At 48.8% G+C, this 22,612-nt stretch overlaps 2 protein-coding genes across 2 annotated transcripts; both read left to right on the top strand.

Annotated features, from left to right (window-relative positions):
- Window positions 1–420: 420 nt before the first annotated feature.
- nr1d1 (nuclear receptor subfamily 1, group d, member 1) lies at window positions 421–15,435 on the top strand. The gene is made up of 8 exons (XM_075454496.1): window positions 421–646; window positions 6,167–6,415; window positions 6,492–6,580; window positions 9,781–9,925; window positions 11,402–12,108; window positions 12,182–12,367; window positions 13,089–13,299; window positions 13,714–15,435. The coding sequence occupies exons 1-8, from the start codon at window positions 592–594 to the stop codon at window positions 13,932–13,934; spliced, it is 1,863 nt and encodes a 620-aa protein (XP_075310611.1). The 5' UTR covers window positions 421–591; the 3' UTR covers window positions 13,935–15,435.
- A 3,462-nt stretch (window positions 15,436–18,897) lies between these two features.
- LOC142371840 (interferon a3-like) lies at window positions 18,898–21,825 on the top strand. Its single transcript, XM_075454586.1, has 4 exons — window positions 18,898–19,020; window positions 19,935–20,015; window positions 20,180–20,398; window positions 21,691–21,825. Exons 1-4 carry the CDS (start codon window positions 18,898–18,900, stop codon window positions 21,823–21,825), a joined length of 558 nt encoding a protein of 185 aa, XP_075310701.1.
- The last annotated feature ends 787 nt before the right edge of the window (window positions 21,826–22,612 follow it).

Here is a 22,612-nt window from a genome sequence, read left to right on the forward strand (position 1 = left end):
GAACCGGGTCGAACCCGCGGGTACCGTCGGGTTTTTCGGGCCGACCCGACCCGTTGAGAACTCTAGTTTGAAATCAGTCCACTGACTGGGTTGACTGGTTTAAAATCAGTCCACTGGCTGGTTTGAATGGTTTAAAATCAGTACAAACAATAATCCAAACATATAAAAGGGTAAAAACAACAAAAACCGACCCGCCTACATTTCCCACAACCCCCTGCTGCTCGGAGCTGCGGCGGCTCCACGTGCGCTGAGATTTAACTGCCGCACGCAGAAGGGGGGAGTGTGTTAAAGTGTGTCACTGGGGCACGAGGCTCTCCCCGCGGTCACATGGTCCCGTTTTCTGCCGCGTGCGGCCCCCGTACAGCGTCATCATCACCGTGCTGCGCGCGGTTTGAAAAAAAAAAAAGTACAGACAGTTCCAGAGCAGGCAGCGCGTGCAGCAACGACAAGCTCCTCGTGCAGCAGACAGTAAAGGACCGGACTTCTTCTGTGGTGTTTCCTCCGGCTTTGCTCATACATTCTTGTAATGCGGCAGCGGGTGAGCGCAACATTTAACGAACGATCGCGTGCGTGACTTTACTGGAGTTCGGGATGACGACCACTGCCATGGACACAACCAACAACAACAACAACAACAACAACTCAGGTAAAAAACAAAACAAAAAAAAAAAAAACACTCCCGAACATATTCTTTCACTAAAAAAATCCCAGCTGGTTACCGTGCGTGGGAGCACGCGCCGCGTTGAAGCGGACTTTTTAAAGAGCCGATTTGTGAGTTTGTGTGTGGAGGTCGATGCAGAGTTCGGGGGAGACCGGACCGCCTCGAGCTGCTGAGTTATGACCCGTTTTCTGGGAAAACTGGTAGATTTTACGCTGAGTTTGGCGGGAGGAACGCGGCGCGTCAGCGGCTCGAACAGCGTCTCGTGCGAACGGTTCAGACTCGTGCGGGGACAGAACACCCAGGTGGACAGGCCGCGCGGGGCACTTGTCCTCGCGGGTACTGTACGTACGGTCCACGCACGGCATTTCGCCGGTTCACATGCGGCGGCAAACCGAGCCATGTGCGCTTTGTTTTCACGGAGCTCCGCGCGCTGTGATTGGCTGCCGCTCAGGCTGAGCTCATTACATAATTGTTCTCCTCCCGCTGCGGCTCCGCCTCCTGCGCGCGGCAGGTTCGATGAGATGAAGCTCCGACGTTAGCACAGCTGGCGCTGCTCAGCAGGGGCGTGGCTACGGGGGGGCTGGGGGGGGGCTGGGTGGGGCACTGCCCCCCTGAGAAATGCCCTGTACATCCAAAGAAAACTGGCCAGAAAAAAGGCCACAATTTATTATCTCTGTTTGTGCGGAAGAGTATTAGGGCCAGGCATAAGAAAACATATTTATATTTTGCTTGTCGAGAATAAAGTCGAGATGTCGAGATCAACTTTATTCTCGACATGTTCTCTTATTCTCTTATTTGTTTGTCTTATTGTTCTTTTTTTGCACTACAAAGAGCTCTGAAACTGACAATAATCCAAACATATAAAAGGGTAAAAACAACAAAAAACTGCCCGCCAAGAGACACAAAACAACGACCAAGAGACACAAAACAACGACCAAGAATCACAAAACAACCACAAAGAGACACAAAACAACGACCAAGAGACACAAAAAAACGACCAAGAATCACAAAACAACCACAAAGAGACACAAAACAACGACCAAGAGACACAAAACAACGACCAAGAGTCACAAAACAACCACAAAGAGACACAAAACAACGACCAAGAGACACAAAACAACCACAAAGAGACACAAAACAACGACCAAGTGACACAAAACAACGACCAAGAGACAAAACAACGACCAAGAGACACAAAACAACCACAAAACAACCACAAAGAGACACAAAACAACCACAAAGAGACACAAAACAACCACAAAGAGACACAAAACAACCACCAAGAGACACAAAACAACCACAAAGAGACACAATAAAGCAGGACCCTGTAAAGTGAAGCTTTAGCTTTAGTGGTTCTGGTTAAAGCAATACAATGTAACTCCCCCTACAGGCTTGGAGGTAACGTACGGTTACGGTCTCTTGCTTTGTCGGCCTCTCTCTTTCTCTTCCTTGCTTCATCAGTCAACGTCTTCTTCTGTTTCTTCGGTGCCTCTGCCATGATGATCATACTGACAATGTTGCGCTAGCTTAGCCTTATACCTGGGAGCGTGAGAGGGGTCTATTTGTTTTTGCGGTAGGTGTGCCAGAAAGCAAGTCGAAGTACTTCCGCTCAGCTCCCGGGCCGCTCCAGCAAAGTTACATAGCGCAGTTTTTCCAACTCAGACCCCCGAAGGGCATAGGAGACAGGCCGATCGTAATATTAAAACTCATTCTAGCCGCACAATTTGTTTCAAGCTGTTATTTTAAGGTAGAAATGTTACATAGTATTGCTTTAAAGTTCGAGCGAATTTGTGAGTCAGCATAATGTCCTCTGAAGTCATGATTACACCCCTTTATCTGTGTTTTTGTGTGTTTGGTATTGTTGTGGGGACCACAGAGTGCAGCTGGAGGCAGACACAAACCTGTGTGTGTGTTTGGTATTGTTGTGGGGACCACAGAGTGTGTGTGTGTGTGTGTGTTTGTAATGAACGGCTGGAACGTGAGAGCAGAAGGGGGGGAGGTGTGAGTGTGGGCGGGGCTTCCTGCAGCCTGTCTCGTGGTGGTGTGGGCCGTGTGCAGAAAGCACGTGGCCTGGGGGCGTGCACGAGGAGGAGGCGGTTCCTGCTGCGCTGGTCTGAGCGATGACTGCGGCCACGCTCTCTGTGAGGTCACATGTGTTTCTGCTGGTGAGGTCACAGCGTCCTCATGGTGTTTGTCTCAGCGAGCAGCTGCTGACCCAGATGTTGGGGAACAGAGAACAGGATCAGGTTCCCCTTCTGTCTGAAGGGTTCTTCCCAGATCTGAGTCCACAGCTGAGGGTTGGAGCAGACCCCTCCCTCTGAGGCAGAAACCCCTCCCCCCGAGGCAGAAACTCCTCCCCCCGAGGCAGAAACTCCTCCCCCCGAGGCAGAGACTCCTCCCTCTGAGGCAGAGACTCCTCCCTCTGAGGCAGAAACTCCTCCCTCTGAGGCAGAAACTCCTCCCCCCGAGGCAGAGACTCCTCCCTCTGAGGCAGAAACTCCTCCCCCCGAGGCAGAGACCCCTCCCTCTGAGGCAGAAACTCCTCCCCCCGAGGCAGAAACTCCTCCCTCTGAGGCAGAAACTCCTCCCCCCGAGGCAGAAACTCCTCCCCCCGAGGCAGAGACCCCTCCCCCCAAGGCAGAAACTCCTCCCTCTGAGGCAGAAACTCCTCCCCCCGAGGCAGAGACTCCTCCCCCCGAGGCAGAGACTCCTCCCCCCGAGGCAGAGACTCCTCCCCCCGAGGCAGAGACCCCTCCCTCTGAGGCAGAAACTCCTCCCTCTGAGGCAGAAACTCCTCCCCCCGAGGCAGAAACTCCTCCCCCCGAGGCAGAAACTCCTCCCCCCGAGGCAGAGACCCCTCCCCCCAAGGCAGAAACTCCTCCCCCCGAGGCAGAGACTCCTCCCCCCGAGGCAGAGACCCCTCCCCCTGAGGCAGAAACTCCTCTCTTTGAGGCAGAAACTCCTCCCCCCGAGGCAGAGACTCCTCCCCCCGAGGCAGAGACTCCTCCCCCCGAGGCAGAGACTCCTCCCCCCGAGGCAGAGACCCCTCCCCCCGAGGCAGAAACTCCTCCCCCCGAGGCAGAGACTCCTCCCTCTGAGGCAGACTCCTCCGACTGAGGCAGAGACCCCTCCCCCTGAGGCAGAGACTCCTCCCTCTGAGGCAGACTCCTCCGACTGAGGCAGAGACCCCTCCCTCTGAGGCAGAGACTCCTCCCCCCAAGGCAGAGACTCCTCCCCCCGAGGCAGAGACTCCTCCCTCTGTGGCAGAAACTCCTCCCTCTGAGGCAGAGACTCCTCCCCCAAGGCAGAGACTCCTCCCCCCAAGGCAGAGACTCCTCCCCCCGAGGCAGAGACTCCTCCCCCCGAGGCAGAGACTCCTCCCCCCGAGGCAGAGACTCCTCCCCCCGAGGCAGAGACCCCTCCCCCCGAGGCAGAGACTCCTCCCCCCGAGGCAGAGACCCCTCCCCCCGATGCAGAAACTCCTCCCCCCGAGGTAGAGACCCCATCAGCTGTGTGAGGGAAGCCTTCAGGTGTGTTCTGACTTCCAGACTCAAACTGCAGCCTGATGGTGGAGAGGTGCACCACACGTGCACCACACGTGCACCACACGTGCACCAGCCCATGCACACTGCATGAAGCGGTCAGAAACAGGACGAACACGTTTCTCTGGTGATTCTGGGGAGAACAAAGAGACGCTTCCTGCTGGTCTCATCAGGAGGAAACATGCTGAGTGCAGGAGGCTGGAACATCCATCTGTTCCTCAGTCTGCTGCTGCGCACGTGGAGCACACGCACGGCAATCTGCACATCCATTAAAGCCAATATTATTAATAATAATAATTAATAATATAATTAGCCATTAAATCTGAAGCCTTTGTTATTTTACCGTCTCGGTGCTGGAGCTGAGCTGGAGATGTTTTCTGAATAAATGGTGTAATGTGCCTTTAAATGATTTTTAAACGAATTAATCTCATTAAAGTAAAGATTATAATATATATTTATAATAAACTGAGTTAAATGACATCATCTCTCTGACTTATTGAGGTGCAGAATTTGAATTGCCATGAGGCACAGACCTAGAGACTGACCTGGAACAAACTGCCAGTGGAGATTAAACTTTCACCAAATGGAGACATTTTTAAATCCAGGTTTAAAACATTTCTGTTCTCATGTGTCTATGCATGAAATCTGCACGATATCTTTGAACTTATCTGGACTGTTGCTTGTTTTTAAATTCATTTAAATTATTCTATTTGTTTCTCTTTATATTATTTTATGTACTTTTAATGCTTCTTCCACTCCCTGTAACCCTGATGGTTAACCCTGATGGTTAAACCTGATGGTTAACCTTGATGGTTAACCCTGATGGTTAAACCTGATGGTTAACCTTGATGGTTAACCCTGATGGTTAAACCTGATGGTTAACCTTGATGGTTAACCCTGATGGTTAACCCTGATGGTTAAATCTGATGGTTAACCCTGATGGTTCAACCTGATGGTTAACCCTGATGGTTAACCCTGATGGTTAACCCTGATGGTTAAACCTTGATGGTTAACCCTGATGGTTAACCCTGATGGTTAAACCTGATGGTTAACCTTGATGGTTAAACCTGATGGTTAACCCTGATGGTTAACCTTGATGGTTAACCCTGATGGTTAACCTTGATGGTTAACCTTGATGGTTAACCCTGATGGTTAACCCTGATGGTTAACCCTGATGGTTAAACCTTGATGGTTAACCCTGATGGTTAACCCTGATGGTTAACCTTGATGGTTAACCTTGATGGTTAACCCTGATGGTTAACCCTGATGGTTAACCCTGATGGTTAACCCTGACGGTTAAACCTGATGGTTAACCCTGACGGTTAAACCTGGTGGTTAAACCTTGATGGTTAACCCTGATGGTTAAACCTTGACGGTTAACCCTGATGGTTAACCCTGATGGTTAAACCTGGTGGTTAAACCTTGATGGTTAACCTTGATGGTTAACCCTGATGGTTAAACCCTGATGGTTAACCCTGATGGTTAAACCTTGATGGTTAACCCTGATGGTTAACCCTGATGGTTAACCCTGATGGTTAAACCTTGATGGTTAACCTTGATAGTTAACCCTGATGGTTAACCCTGATGGTTAACCCTGACGGTTAACCCTGATGGTTAAACCTTGATGGTTAAACCTTGATGGTTAACCTTGATGGTTAACCCTGATGGTTAACCCTGATGGTTAACCCTGACGGTTAAACCTGGTGGTTAAAGCTTGATGGTTAACCCTGACGGTTAACCCTGATGGTTAACCCTGACGGTTAACCCTGATGGTTAACCCTGACGGTTAAACCTTGATGGTTAACCCTGACGGTTAACCCTGATGGTTAACCCTGACGGTTAACCCTGACGGTTAACCCTGATGGTTAACCCTGACGGTTAAACCTTGATGGTTAACCCTGATGGTTAACCCTGATGGTTAAACCATCCCTTAATGACCCCGCCCTCCTCTGCTCCCCTGCAGGAGGTGTGATCTCCTACGTGGGATCGTGTTCGGGCTCCCCGTCCAGAACCAGCCCGGTCTCCATGTACAGCGAGAACTCCAACTCCCAGCCCTGCTTCGCCTCCTCCACCTTCCACAGCTCCGGCTCCGGCTCGGCGGGAGATGACGGCTCCTCCTCGGCCTCCTCCTCAGCAGGAGGGTCGCCTCGGGGGCGCGACGACGCCGGCGCCCTGAGGGTGTCGCCCAGCAAGTCCGTGGCCAGCCTGAGCAGTAAGTCGGGATGGATAAAAGTTATCCTGGACGCCTCCAGAAGTCTGAGATTCTGATGTGTGGCTCTTTGTTTCAGAGCTGAGCGGCATGGTGCTGCTCTGTAAGGTCTGCGGGGACGTCGCCTCCGGCTTCCATTACGGAGTTCACGCCTGCGAAGGCTGCAAGGTGAGACGCCGCCTGCACATCAGAAGTATAGTTCCGCATACTACTCATACTACTCCTACTAACTTTCTTAGTTAGTATGCCAGTTTGAGTAAGGAGAAGTTCCCGGATCTGCTTAACGATTCGGTTCTTTGTCGGTTCCCTTATCGATTCTCATTTGCAAACCGGTCGATTAGCATCAACTTTGTTTAGTTTAGAAGTAACACGAGTCATGGGCTGTGTTCGAAACCGCCTACTACATACTGCATACTACATACTGCATACTACATACTACATACTGCATACTGCATACTACATACTGCATACTGCATACTGCATACTACATACTGCATACTGCATACTACATACTGCATACTACATACTACATACTGCATACTACATACTGCATACTACATACTGCATACTACATACTACATACTGCATACTGCACGCTACATACTGCATACTGCACACTGCATACTGCATACTGCATACTGCACACTACATACTGCATACTGCATACTACACACTACATACTGCATACTACACACTGCATACTGCATACTGCATACTACACACTGCATACTGCATACTACACACTGCATACTGCATACTGCATACTACACACTGCATACTACACACTGCATACTGCATACTACATACTACATACTGCATACTACACACTACACACTGCATACTGCATACTACATACTGCATACTACATACTACACACTGCATACTGCATACTACACACTGCATGCTGCATACTGCATACTACACACTGCATACTGCATACTACACACTGCATACTGCATACTGCATACTACACACTGCATACTGCATACTGCATACTACATACTACATACTGCATACTACATACTACACACTGCATACTGCATACTACATACTACACACTGCATATTGCATACTGCATACTGCATACTACACACTACATACTGCATACTGCACACTACATACTACACACTACATACTGCATACTACACACTACACACTGCATACTGCATACTACACACTACATACTGCATACTACATACTACACACTACATACTGCATACTACATACTGCACACTACACACTGCATACTGCACACTGCATACTACATACTACACACTACATACTGCATACTACACACTGCATACTGCACACTGCACACTACATACTGCATACTACATACTGCACACTACACACTGCATACTGCACACTGCACACTACATACTGCATACTACACACTGCATACTGCACACTGCACACTACATACTGCATACTACACACTACATACTACACACTGCATACTACATACTGCATACTGCATACTACACACTATATACTGCATACTGCATACTACACACTGCATACTGCATACTACACACTACATACTGCACACTGCACACTACATACTACATACTGCATACTACACACTATATACTGCATACTGCATACTACACACTGCATACTGCATACTACACACTACATACTGCACACTGCACACTACATACTGCATACTGCATACTACACACTACATACTACATACTGCATACTACATACTACATACTGCACACTGCACACTACATACTGCATACTACATACTGCATACTGCATACTGCATACTACATACTGCATACTGCATACTGCATACTACATACTGCATACTGCATACTACATACTGCATACTGCACACTGCATACTGCACACTGCATACTGCATACTGCACACTACATACTGCACACTGCATACTACACACTACATACTGCATACTACATACTGCATACTGCATACTACATACTACACACTACATACTGCATACTACATACTGCACACTACACACTGCATACTGCACACTGCATACTACATACTACACACTACATACTGCATACTACACACTGCATACTGCACACTGCACACTATATACTGCATACTACACACTGCATACTGCACACTGCACACTACATACTGCATACTACACACTACATACTACATACTGCATACTACATACTGCATACTACACACTACATACTGCACACTGCACACTACATACTGCATACTGCATACTACACACTACACACTACATACTGCATACTACATACTACATACTACACACTACACACTGCATACTGCACACTGCATACTGCATACTACACACTGCATACTACACACTGCATACTGCATACTACACACTATATACTACATACTGCATACTACACACTGCATACTGCATACTACACACTACACACTGCACACTGCACACTACATACTGCATACTACACACTACATACTGCATACTACACACTACATACTGCACACTACATACTGCATACTACATACTACACACTACATACTGCACACTACATACTGCATACTACACACTACATACTGCACTCTACACACTACATACTGCACACTGCATACTACATACTGCATACTACACACTACATACTGCACACTACACACTACATACTGCATACTCATCGATCAGACAGTATGCAGAGCGTTTACCCACAATGCATTTGGCTCCTGCCCGAGCCGAAATCAGCCGGCCTGAAGCTGATTTCTCTTAAGCTCTAAACTCTGTAAACTTTAGCAACATTTGAAACATTTTCAGGAGAGAAAGTAGTCGTTTAGATCCCCAACGTGTTGAAAACCTGACAAAATACCGGCTGTTTACCATTTTGTTCCCACGAATTCGGCGCTACTAAAGCTAGCCGCAGTGAGCAACGCACTTCCGGTTATTTTCACAAAATAAAATACCCGTTGCCTTTTATCATAGGGAAAGCCATTAGGATACAATTGGTGCTTTTGTTTTGAAAACAGGAAGTGAACCTACCCTCGTTGTAGCTAGCTTGAAACTGCCGTTTTGACAGGAAATGACGATCGGCGACGTCACGTTACGTTGCATCTTGGGTAGTTTGAGTATGAGTAGTAACCTCATGATGCATACCCAACATTTAGGAGAATCTAGTATGCATCCGGGAACTTAAAAAAGTTAAAGTTAGTGGGAGTAGTAGGAGTAGTAGGAGTAGTAGGCGGTTTCGAACACAACCCTACTAACTTTCTGAGTTAGTATGCCAGTTTGAGTAAGCAGAAGTTCCCAGATCAGCTTCAGGTCGGCTGATTTCGGTTTGGGCAGGAGCGAAGTGCATTGTGGGTAAACGAACCCAGCCCAGGTGTTGTTGGGGCTCACCCCTGCTCGCTGTCTCCCCCTGCAGGGCTTCTTCCGCCGCAGCATCCAGCAGAACATCCAGTACAAGAAGTGCCTGAAGGGCGACAGCTGCACCATCGTGAGGATCAGCAGGAACCGCTGCCAGCAGTGCCGCTTCAAGAAGTGCCTGTTGGTGGGCATGAGCCGGGACGGTGAGCCCCCCCGTTAACCTTTAGATCAGCTGATCTGACAGCGGGGACTCAGATCTGACCTGGGCCTCCTCAGATCCAGGCTAAAAACCTGCTTATTTAGGCTAAAAAACCTGCTTATTTAGGCTAAAAACCTGCTTATTTAGGCTAAAAAACCTGCTTATTTAGGTTAAAAACCTGCTTATTTAGGTTAAAAACCTACTTATTTAGGTTAAAAACCTGCTTATTTAGGTTAAAAACCTACTTATTTAGGCTAAAAACCTGCTTATTTAGGCTAAAAAACCTGCTTATTTAGGTTAAAAACCTGCTTATTGAGGCTAAAAACCTGCTTATTTAGGCTAAATACCTGCTTATTTAGGTTAAAAACCTACTTATTTAGGCTAAAAACCTGCTTATTTAGGCTAAAAAACCTACTTATTTAGGTTAAAAACCTACTTATTTAGGCTAAAAACCTGCTTATTTAGGCTAAATACCTGCTTATTTAGGTTAAAAACCTACTTATTTAGGCTAAAAACCTGCTTATTTAGGCTAAAAAACCTACTTATTTAGGTTAAAAACCTACTTATTTAGGCTAAAAACCTGCTTATTTAGGCTAAAAAACCTACTTATTTAGGTTAAAAACCTACTTATTTAGGCTAAAAACCTACTTATTTAGGCTAAAAAACCTGCTTATTTAGGTTAAAAACCTGCTTATTGAGGCTAAAAACCTACTTATTAAGGCTAAAAAACCTGCTTATTTATGTTAAAAACCTGCTTATTGAGGCTAAAAACCTACTTATTTAGGCTAAAAACCTGCTTATTTAGGCTAAAAAACCTACTTATTTAGGCTAAAAACCTGCTTATTTAGGCTAAAAACCTGCTTATTGAGGCTAAAAACCTACTTATTAAGGCTAAAAAACCTGCTTATTTAGGTTAAAAACCTGCTTATTTAGGCTAAAAACCTACTTATTTAGGCTAAAAACCTGCTTATTTAGGCTAAAAAACCTACTTATTTAGGCTAAAAACCTGCTTATTTAGGCTAAAAACCTACTTATTTAGGCTAAAAACCTGCTTATTTAGGCTAAAAAACCTACTTATTTAGGCTAAAAACCTGCTTATTTAGGCTAAAAACCTGCTTATTTAGGCTAAAAACCTGCTTATTTAGGCTAAAAACCTGCTTATTTAGGCTAAAAACCTACTTATTTAGGCTAAAAACCTACTTATTTAGGGTGGCTTTAATACCCAGTAGTATGATGACACTTTTATCTTATTTTATCTTAATCGATTTTGCTGTATTTTATTATTTTATTTGTTGTGTTTTATTGCTTTCACTGTTCTTTTATTGCTTTTATTTGTTTTTACTTCTTCTTCTCTTTATTTATTACCCGCTGTAAAGCACTTTGGTACATCGTAAGGATTGTTTGTAAAGGGCTGTAGAAGTAAAATACATTTACATTCTATTTCCTCCTCTTCTTCCTCTTCCTCCTCTTCCTCCCACAGCGGTCCGTTTCGGTCGGATCCCAAAGCGTGAGAAGCAGAGGCTGCTGGCTGAGATGCAGAGCGCCATGAACAACATGGTCAACAACGAGCTGCAGAGCGACTTCCAGCTCGCCAGCCTGTCCTCCTCTTCCTCCTCCTCCTCCTCTTCTTCCTCTTCCTCCTCCTCTTCCTCCTCCTCCTCCTCCTCCTCCTCTCCATGCCCAGGGATGACCACCGCCCCCCAGCCCCAGCCACATCCCTCGGCCCTTCCTCTCATTGGCTCCTCCCCCACTCCTCCTCCTCTTCCTCCCTCCTCATATCAGAGCCCCTCCCCCCCTTCCCCGCCCCCCAGCCCCGGGATGGACTCCACCATCAGCGCCATCGCCAGCGCTCACCGCGAAACCTTCCTGTACGCTCACGACAAGCTGGTGAATCCCTTGGCCACGCCCCCTCAGCAGCAGCAGAATAACCACGCCCACCACCACCACAACGGGGAGGCGGAGCTCTGGGGAAACCACTGCCCCAGCGGCTACCGCTCAAACGGCGTCAGCAACAACCACAACAACAACACAGGCTGCTACCTGCCGGCGGACGGCCACCACAACGTCACGAATAATCACCACAGCAACGGGAGGCGGAGCCTCAACAACAATCTGCATGTGGAGGAGGGGCTTCCTGGTCATGTGACTGTGAACTCTCTGGTGAAGAACCGTTCTGGGATACTTCTGGTGAGGTCATCTTCCCTTTGGACCCGCTGGCTTCAGCTCACTGCTGGTTCTCATTGGACTTTCCTTTTTCCAGGCTTGTCCAATGAACGCGCAGCCCAGAGCGGACCCCTCAAAGACGGCCCAGGAGATCTGGGAGGACTTCTCCACGTCCTTCACTCCGGCCGTCAAGGAGGTGGTGGAGTTCGCCAAACAGATCCCGGGATTCAGCGCTCTGTCGCAGAACGACCAGGTCACCCTGCTGAAGGCCGGAACGTTTGAGGTACGCCGATGCAAGAATCAGATAATAGTAACGATGGTCCGTCCGTTATGGAGGTATGTTCATCAGAAGGGTCGTCACACGTGTCCAGAACTTTTATAGAAAACAAAATGTTTCTGTGGGCCTCACAGCAGATGTAGCAGGCTAATGTTAGCGGGCTAATGTGAGCAGCTATGTTAGCAGGCTATATTAGCAGGCTAATGTTAGCAGGCATATGTTAGCGGGCTAATGTTAGCAGACTATGTTAGCAGACTAATGTGAGCAGCTATGTTAGCAGGCTATATTAGCAGGCTAATGTTATCAGGCTAATGTTAGCAACTATGTTAGCGGGCTAATGTTAGCAGACTAATGTTAGCAGACTATTGTTAGCAGGCATATGTTAGCAGGCTAATGTTAGCGGGCTGATGTTAGCAGACTATGTTAGCAGACTATTGTTAGCAGGCATATGTTAGCAGGCTAATGTTAGCAACTATGTTAGCAGACTAATGTTAGCAGGCTAATGTTAGCAACTATGTTATCTGAATGTTCGCTGCTGAAAGCCTGAAGAAGCCGACATCAGGTTTTAGTAGTTTGTTTGTGTAGCATTGCTACATCAGACGCAGCAACAGTAACATTCTTCTTTGATTTTAAGGGCGGTTTCCAAACATTTTAGTCACCGTTTACACTGCTAAACCCTTCATTTGAGCCCCGGCAGCTTATTGGTCGCTGTGCTCTCTCGTCCTAGGTGCTGATGGTGCGCTTCTCAACGCTCTTCAACATGAAGGAGCAAACCGTGACGTTCGTCTCCGGCGCCACCTACAGCCTGGAGGAGCTGCGGGCCATGGGGATGCGCGAGCTGCTGGGAGCCATGTTCGCCTTCAGCCACAAACTGGCTGTCCTGGACCTGAGCGCAGAGGAGCTGGGCCTGTTCACGGCCGTGGTGCTGGTGTCTGCAGGTGAGCGCCTGAGTTCACGCTAAGCTCCGCCCCCTCCTGCTGGAGGTGTGCAGACTGCTGGCGTTTAGAGACGCGGTGACCTCTGTGTTGTTGTGTCTCCGGGATCGAGAACGTGTCCAGAACTTTTATAGAAAACAAAATGTTTCTGTTGGCCTCACATCAGATGGAGCAGGCTAATGTTAGCAGACCTATGTTAGCAGGCTAATGTTATCAGATATGTTAGCAGCTATGTTAGCAGATATGTTAGCAGGCTAATGTTAGCAGCTATGTTAGCAGCTATGTTAGCAGATATGTTAGCAGGCTAATGTTAGCAGCTATGTTAGCAGATATGTTAGCAGGCTAATGTTAGCAGCTATGTTAGCAGACTGCTGGCGTTTATAGTCGCGGTGACCTCTTTGTGCGGTTGTGTCTCAGACCGCTCCGGGATCGAGAACGTGGCGTCGGTGGAGCAGCTGCAGGAGAACCTGATCAGGGCGCTGCGCTCGCTGGTCAACAAGTCGGCCGTCGCCGACGACAACAACCACCACAACATGGACTCGCCGCGTTTCACCAAACTGCTGCTGAGGCTGCCCGACCTGCGCACGCTCAACAACCTGCACTCCGAGAAGCTGCTGTCCTTCCGCATCGACGCCTGATGACATCACTCTGCTGGTGACATCACTCTGCTGGTGACATCACTCTCCGTCATCAGAACCCATCAGCGCACGGCTTCCTGTCACAGAGCTGCTTCTCCAGAGACATTTAAAGATGTTTTTACAGAGACCTGAACATGCAGATGTGTCCTGATGTCTAGGGATGGGAATCGAGAACCGGTTCCCAGTGTTTCAATTCCTTGGAATCGTTTGGCGATTTTGCAAACGATTCCCTTATCGATTCCAGTGGGCGCGAATGACGTCACCACGCAGCGTTGCGTGGCGAGTCCAGCGCAGCCAGCAGCCAACAGTAAACATGGCGCCCAAGCGGTACAAACGCTCGAAAGTTTGGTTACACATCCCTAAAAAAGACGACAACAGGGCAACTTGCAAAGTGAATATTTCACCAAAGGGAGGAAATACTACCAACATGCAATAACTATGAATGAATGATTAACGTTGGTGAATCTGAACCCAGCAACGTTAGCAACGTTAGCATCTCCTCGGCTAACACTGCAGGTCACTAACTAACAAACACTGCCTATCATGTTAGCACCATTTGCCTGATTGTAAAAGCTGCTGTTAGTAACGGTTAAGGTTAAATGAATGCCTTCTCAGGCATTACATTTAGATGAAATCATGAGAGACAGAGCCTGACTGGCTCAGAGCCAGAGGCTGGTGGTACTACCCCCAGTTCACCTCTACCTCCAGCTTCTCCTTTCACCAGAGCAGGAAGAGTTAAATTACCCAGGCCAGGATAGACCAATGTGGACCTCACCGTTGTTGGGTTTGTGAGGTCATGACTCGTGTTACTTCTAAACTAAACAAAGTTGATGCTAGTCGACCGGTTTGTTGTCCTTTTTCTCCAAATGAGAATCGATAAGGGAACCGACAAAGAACCGAATCGTTAAGCAGAAGCGAAAATGGAATTGGAATCGTAAAAATCTTAGCAATTCCCATCCCTACTGATGTCTCCACCCAGGGTCCACACAGGATTAAACAGGGCCAAAGGGCCCGTTCACCTCATGTGTTCAAACACTTTGTGACTCTTTGTGGACCAGCGACACGTTTGCTCGTCTTCTTCTGGATGAACAAACGTGTTAATGTGCAGAAATCGGCTTCTGAACCACACGAACTGGAGGAACCGGCACCGTCTTTATGCTCCGTCGGACAGCAGCGAAACTCTGAGCTCTGCAGGTTCGTCTGGAGGAAACAGAACCGGGTCGAACCGAATCTCTTCCAGCTCAGAGCTGTGAGCATCCAGAACTTCCAACAAACAGACCGGACTCTGTTTGCTGAGCAGAACACGTCCGAACCAGACCGGAGCGGCCGTGACGGACAGCTCCACGGACCAATGAGGCGGCCTGATTTTCTCACACAGATCCGGTCATACTGGAAGTGTTCTGAGACGTGTGAGCACGACAGGTTTTAAATGTTTATATTTGACTTGTGTTGGAAAGAAATTCTGTGTAAATATATGAATATTCACCGAGGAACAGCATCCGTGTCATTTTCTTTTATTAATAAACTGAAGTTAAAGAGTTTCACCAACATGAACTGAAACTAATTCAGTTCTGAATATTTTTAGGGCTTCATGAGATAAAAATCCGAGTTTTTTTTATGCTCAGGACTTTTATTTATTCATTCATTTATCGTCTATAAAACAATAAATAAATACATAAATAAATAATTACATAATATACAGAATTTTTTTTTATTTTAAATTAAATAAATACTAAAAACATGAAATAAAAAGAAAAACTTCTGAATTTAAGAAAGAAAATTTATTTTTATATATTTATTTGTTAAATAAATAATGAGTCGGTGGGACAGACGGAGGCGGCAGGAAGGAGGTCGACCGGCAGCCTCATAACCAACTTTTCCCTCTGCTCTGATTGGTCGGCCACCTCCAGACCTCAGCATCCGCACCGGCCAATGAGGAGCCAGTAGGCAGAAACATCAGCTGTGTCCTACTTTCAGTTTTACTGAGCTTTCTGTCAGAGAACACAGACCTTATGTAAGAACTGAAGCCGAGCAGCCAGCAGCTTGAGATGAGCTGACCTCTGACCTCTGAACCTTCAACCAGCTGAGATTCTGTATAAGAGAAAAATATATCAGGGCGTCTGAGGTGTAAAACTCCTTCTTCCTGTTCCTGGGAGCATATATCAGGGCGTCTGAGGTGTAAAACTCCTTCTTCCTGTTCCTGGGAGCATATATCAGGGCGTCTGAGGTGTAAAACTCCTTCTTCCTGTTCCTTGGAGCATATATCAGGGCGTCTGAGGTGTAAAACTCCTTCTTCCTGTTCCTGGGAGCATATATCAGGGCGTCTGAGGTGTTAAACTCCTTCTTCCTGTTCCTGGGAGCATATATCAGGGCGTCTGAGGTGTAAAACTCCTTCTTCCTGTTCCTGGGAGCATATATCAGGGCGTCTGAGGTGTTAAACTCCTTCTTCCTGTTCCTGGGAGCATATATCAGGGCGTCTGAGGTGTAAAACTCCTTCTTCCTGTTCCTGGGAGCATATATCAGGGCGTCTGAGGTGTAAAACTCCTTCTTCCTGTTCCTGGGAGCATATATCAGGGCGTCTGAGGTGTAAAACTCCTTCTTCCTGTTCCTGGGAGCATATATCAGGGCGTCTGAGGTGTAAAACTCCTTCTTCCTGTTCCTGGGAGCATATATCAGGGCGTCTGAGGTGTTAAACTCCTTCTTCCTGTTCCTGGGAGCATATATCAGGGCGTCTGAGGTGTAAAACTCCTTCTTCCTGTTCCTGGGAGCATATATCAGGGCGTCTGAGGTGTAAAACTCCTTCTTCCTGTTCCTGGGAGCATATATCAGGGCGTCTGAGGTGTAAAACTCCTCATGGTTTATTTACTGAGTTATTTTCTCCTTTAGCAGCAGCTAACGCTAACAGCTTAGCTAATGAAGGTGACGTACACCAGCTTCTGAGGAGTTGTTGCTGTTCCTTTCTGAAAGATGAACTTTATTGTTCCCACATTACTTTGTTAGCTGAAGCTTTCCAGCTGAATGGTTCCGTTCTGTAGCTCATCAGCCTGCAGCTGTGAGGATAAGGTGTGTTTCAGTTCAGGGTCTGAACTCACCTGGAGTTTGTCTCCACCTGCTGGCCGGTTTGGCTTCCTGCACCCGGACCTCAGAGACGTTTCATTTAAGTTTAACGTTGGTGTTCAAAAACCTCCCAAGAGTCCTTGAAGTCTTTAAATGACTCCCCAGGATTTATTCGTAGGTTTCCAGACCTTCAAGGATGCCTGAAGTTGGTCAAGAAGTCTTTACAAAACTTCCAGGAGGGACTGAAGGTGTTCCGTGATCCTGGAATAAGTTCCAGGACCCTGGAAGTATTGTCTGAATCAGTGTTGGTGTCATCATTTCATCATGACACGTCACCGTCGGATTACCGTGGCACAAAGTTTCCATGACAACCCGAAAATGAAGGGGAGACCCGACCTGAAACCGAAAACAGTGACGTCACTAGGCCTTCAAAACAAAAGTCTCTCGGTTTGAGAACCAACCAAAAAACTGAATAAACCTCCGCAGAGTCCGGATTTACTCAGTGAAGACGGCATTTTCTACAGTTTCCACGTGTTTCAGATGATCGATCCCGTTGTTATTGATCCCTGATCACCGGGGGACAAACCACCCGCTCTTATTGTGAAGGACACGTCACTTCCGGTAGAAGTGGAAAGAGAAAGTGAGGAACTTCCAGGCAGCGGGAAAACAGACAGAAAGAGGCTCTGCAGCTGTGATCAATAAGTGATCAGAAACAGCTCTGACTGCAGCATCATTATTACTGATTATCAGAACTATTGGTGATCAGAACTATTGATTATCATTATTATTGGTGATTAATCAGTGCTGCAGAGCAGCAGAGACCCCATGCAATCAGATTACAGGAGTCAGAGCTCATGGTGCTGAATCCTGGGCACCCTGTGGGTGTCCCTGGGTGTCCCTGGGCTCCCTGTGGGTGTCCCTGGGTGTCCCTGGGTGTCCCTGGGCGCTCTGTGGGTGTCCCTGGGTGTCCCTGGGTGTCCCTGGGTGTCCCTGGGTGTCCCTGGGCGCTCTGTGGGTGTCCCTGGGTGTCCCTGGGTGTCCCTGGGCGCTCTGTGGGTGTCCCTGGGTGTCCCTGGGCTCCCTGTGGGTGTCCCTGGGTGTCCCTGGGCACTCTGTGGGTGTCCCTGGGCTCCCTGTGGGTGTCCCTGGGTTTCCCTGGGTGTCCCTGGGTGTTCCTGGGCGCTCTGTGGGTGTTCCTGGGTGTCCCTGGGTGTTCCTAGGCACCCTGTGGGTGTCCCTAAGTGTTCCTGGGTGTCCCTGGGTGTCCCTGTGGGTGTCCCTGGGTGTCCCTGTGGGTGTCCCTGGGTGTCCCTGGGCTCCCTGTGGGTGTCCCTGGGTGTTCCTGGGTGTTCCTGGGTGTCCCTGGGTGTCCCTGTGGGTGTCCCTGGGTGTCCCTGGGTGTCCCTGGGCTCCCTGTGGGTGTCCCTGGGTGTCCCTGTGGGTGTTCCTGGCTGTCCCTGGGTGTCCCTGGGTGTCCCTGGGTGTCCCTGTGGGTGTCCCTGGGTGTCCCTGTGGGTGTTCCTGGGTGTTCCTGGGTGTCCCTGGGTGTCCCTGTGGGTGTTCCTGGGTGTCCCTGGGTGTCCCTGTGGGTGTTCCTGGGTGTCCCTGGGTGTCCCTGGGTGTTCCTGTGTGTCCCTGGGTGTCCCTGGGTGTTCCTGGGTGTCCCTGGGTGTCCCTGTGGGTGTTCCTGAGTGTCCCTGGGTGTCCCTGGGTGTTCCTGTGTGTCCCTGGGTGTCCCTAGGCCCTCTGTAGGTGCAGCAGCTGCTCACCTGGAAAATGAGAGTAGAACCTGTCTGGGACTTTCTGCCTTTCACTCTCCTTTCACTCCTTTCCGTTTCCCGTCTGAAAGATAAATGGCTTCCCTCGGACCGGCAGCAGGTCACAAACTCAGCTCCTCACTGCCAACATGTTCAGCCACACCGGCCCGCTGCTCGTCCTCTGCGCCGTCCTGACCTCTGCGCTCTGCTGTGATTGGCTCACAGAGTACAGCGACCTGAGAAACAGCTCCGTCACTCTGGTGGAACTCATGGTGAGTACAGCTGAGGCACGGGTCCTGGGGGAGGCTTCCAGGGTCCTGGGGAGGCTTCCAGGGTCCTGGGGGGGGGCTTCCAGGGTCCTGGAGAGGCTTCCAGGGTTCTATGGAGGCTTTCAGGGTCCTGGAGGAGGCTTCCAGGGTCCTGGGGAGGCTTCCATGGTCCTGGGGAGGCTTTCATGGTCCTGGGGGAGGCTTCCAGGGTCCTGGGGAGAGCTTTCAGGGTCCTGGAGGAGGCTTCCAGAGGTCCTATGGAGGCTTCCAGGGTTCTATGGAGGCTTCCAGGGGTCCTGGAGGAGGCTTCCAGGGTCCTGGGGAGGCTTCCATGGTCCTGGGGAGGCTTCCATGGTCCTGGGGGAGGCTTCCAGGGTTCTATGGAGGCTTCCAGGGGTCCTGGAGGAGGCTTCCAGGGTCCTGGGGAGGCTTCCATGGTCCTGGGGAGAGCTTTCAGGGTCCTGGAGGAGGCTTCCAGGGTTCTATGGAGGCTTCCAGGGGTCCTGGAGGAGGCTTCCAGGGTCCTGGGGAGAGCTTTCAGGGTCCTGGGGAGGCTTTCAGGTCCTGGAGGAGGCTTCCAGGGTCCTGGGGGGGGGGGCTTCCAGGGTCCTGGAGAGGCTTCCAGGGTTCTATGGAGGCTTTCAGGGTCCTGGAGGAGGCTTCCAGGGTCATGGGGAGGCTTCCATGGTCCTGGGGAGGCTTCCATGGTCCTGGGGGAGGCTTCCAGGGTCCTGGGGAGAGCTTTCAGGGTCCTGGAGGAGGCTTCCAGGGTTCTATGGAGGCTTCCAGGGGTCCTGGAGGAGGCTTCCAGGGTCCTGGGGAGAGCTTTCAGGGTCCTGGGGAGGCTTTCAGGTCCTGGGGAGTGGTGTCGGGTGGTGTCGGGTGGAGTGTAACCGAAGCGTCTCTTTCTGTTTCAGGGTGGTGCGTTCACAGACCAGGAGAGTCCGAGTCCGGTTCCATTTCCATACAAGCTGTACGCACAAGTGGAGAAGAAAGGGGTAATCAATCAATCAATCAATCAATCAATCAATCAATCAATCAATCAATCTGTGGTGGAATGTTTCTGTTTACATCTGTACAAACACTGCCGATGACGCCGACTCTGTCAGCCAATCAGAGGGCTGCAGCTCACACCTGTCTCACACCTGTCCCCTGTCCTCAGGTGCAGTCCCAGCTGCTGTTCATCCGGGACAGTTTGCAGCAGATCTACCTCCTGTTCTCCAGCAGCAGCCTCTCCTCCACCGGCTGGGACGCCGTGAAGACCACCCAGTTCCTGGAGAGCCTCCACCGGCAGGTGGAGGAGCTCAGCAGCTGCGTGAGTTTACACCAGCAAACAAACAGCAGACTGAAGAAATACTACAGGAGGCTGAAAAACAGCACGGTGAGTTCCCTTACTGCCCCGTTACCCACTGTAGGTCTGACTGTAGGTCTGACTGTAGGTCTGACTGTAGGACTGACTGTAGGTCTGACTGTAGTACTGACTGTAGGTCTGACTGTAGTACTGACTGTAGGTCTGACTGTAGTACTGACTGTAGTACTGACTGTAGGTCTGACTGTAGGTCTGACTGTAGTACTGACTGTAGTACTGACTGTAGGTCTGACTGTAGTACTGACTGTAGGTCTGACTGTAGGTCTGACTGTAGGTCTAACTGTAGGTCTGACTGTAGTACTGACTGTAGGTCTGACTGTAGGTCTGACTGTAGGTCTAACTGTAGTACTGACTGTAGTACTGACTGTAGTACTGACTGTAGTACTGACTGTAGGTCTGACTGTAGGTCTGACTGTAGTACTGACTGTAGGTCTGACTGTAGGTCTGACTGTAGGTCTGACTGTAGGTCTAACTGTAGTACTGACTGTAGTACTGACTGTAGGTCTGACTGTAGGTCTGACTGTAGGTCTAACTGTAGGTCTGACTGTAGGTCTAACTGTAGTACTGACTGTAGGTCTGACTGTAGGTCTAACTGTATGTCTGACTGTAGGTCTAACTGTAGTACTGACTGTAGGTCTGACTGTAGGTCTGACTGTAGGTCTAACTGTAGTACTGACTGTAGGTCTAACTGTAGTACTGACTGTAGTACTGACTGTAGGTCTAACTGTAGTACTGACTCTAGGTCTAACTATAGTACTGACTGTAGGTCTAACTGTAGTACTGACTCTAGGTCTGACTGTAGGTCTAACTGTAGTACTGACTGTAGTACTGACTGTAGGTGTGACTGTAGTAGTGACTGTAGGTCTGACTGTAGGTCTGGCTGTAGTACTGACTGTAGTATTTTAGTACTGACTGTAGTACTGTAGTACTGACTGTTGTATTTTAATACTGACTGTAGTATTTTAGTACTGACTGTAGTACTGACTGTAGTACTGACTGTAGGTGTGACTGTAGTAGTGACTGTAGGTCTGACTGTAGGTCTGGCTGTAGTACTGACTGTAGTATTTTAGTACTGACTGTAGTACTGTAGTACTGACTGTTGTATTTTAATACTGACTGTAGTATTTTAGTACTGACTGTAGTACTGACTGTAGTACTGACTGTAGTATTTTAATACTGACTGTAGTACTGACTGTAGGTCTGACTGTAGTATTTTAGTACTGACTGTAGTACTGACTGTAGTATTTTAATACTGACTGTAGTACTGTCTATAGTACTGACTGTAGTGCCGTCTCTGTCCACAGGGGGGCAGTGCAGCCTCCTGGGAGCTGCTCAGGAGGGAGACCAAGGATCATCTGGACAGGCTGGACCTTCTGGGGAACCTGGTGAAAGAGTCAGCCGCCAGCAGGGGGCGCTCTACAGACAGCAGCCCCCTCTGATCCTCTGGAACAGATTCACTTTCTACTGTTTTTTATTTATTTATTTAATTATTTATTTATGTAAGCCTATTTATTTCCTGTTATTAATATATTTATTAACTAAATGGTCTCTTTTTTATATTTTTGTATTTTTTTATGTTTGTAAAAAAATAAAGTTCAGATCTCATCTCTAGTTTGTGTTCTGTTGTTTCACCCCCGAGTCTGTCAGGGTTCTCTTTTACTCGCCTTCAACATGTAAGAAGCTTAAAACCTTTGGCACGATCTTACCGCTGTCACGTGACCTTTGGAACGATCTTACCGCTGTCACGTGACCTTTGGAACGATCTTACCGCTGTCACGTGACCTTTGGAACGATCTTACCGCTGTCACGTGACCTTTGGCACGCTCTTACAGCTGTCACGTGACCTTTGGCTCGCTCTTACAGCTGTCACGTTACCTTTGGTACGATCTTACCGCTGTCACGTGACCTTTGGCTCGCTCTTACAGCTGTCACGTTACCTTTGGTACGATCTTACCGCTGTCACGTGACCTTTGGCACGATCTTACAGCTGTCACGTGACCTTTGGCACGCTCTTACAGCTGTCACGTGACCTTTGGCACGCTCTTACAGCTGTCACGTGACCTTTGGCACGATCTTACAGCTGTCACGTGACCTTTGGCTCGCTCTTACAGCTGTCACGTGACCTTTGGCACGATCTTCCCGCTGTCACGTGACTTTTGGCACGATCTTCCCGCTGTCACGTGACCTTTGGCACGCTCTTACCGCTGGCACGTGACCTTTGGCACG

The sequence above is a fragment of the Odontesthes bonariensis genome, chromosome 21, assembly GCF_027942865.1.
Source record: "Odontesthes bonariensis isolate fOdoBon6 chromosome 21, fOdoBon6.hap1, whole genome shotgun sequence".
In the NCBI taxonomy this organism is placed as follows: domain Eukaryota; kingdom Metazoa; phylum Chordata; class Actinopteri; order Atheriniformes; family Atherinopsidae; genus Odontesthes; species Odontesthes bonariensis.

Excerpts from the sequence above, each read along its gene's own strand:
- nr1d1 (XM_075454496.1), top strand. The coding sequence starts at position 592 with ATGACGACCACTGCCATGGACACAACCAACAACAACAACAACAACAAC. Across the intron at positions 647-6,166 it reads CAACAACAACAACAACTCAG|GAGGTGTGATCTCCTACGTG; the intron begins GTAAAAAACAAA and ends GCTCCCCTGCAG. Across the intron at positions 6,581-9,780 it reads ACGCCTGCGAAGGCTGCAAG|GGCTTCTTCCGCCGCAGCAT; the intron begins GTGAGACGCCGC and ends CTCCCCCTGCAG.
- LOC142371840 (XM_075454586.1), top strand. The coding sequence starts at position 18,898 with ATGTTCAGCCACACCGGCCCGCTGCTCGTCCTCTGCGCCGTCCTGACC. Across the intron at positions 19,021-19,934 it reads TCACTCTGGTGGAACTCATG|GGTGGTGCGTTCACAGACCA; the intron begins GTGAGTACAGCT and ends TTTCTGTTTCAG. Across the intron at positions 20,016-20,179 it reads CACAAGTGGAGAAGAAAGGG|GTGCAGTCCCAGCTGCTGTT; the intron begins GTAATCAATCAA and ends CCCTGTCCTCAG.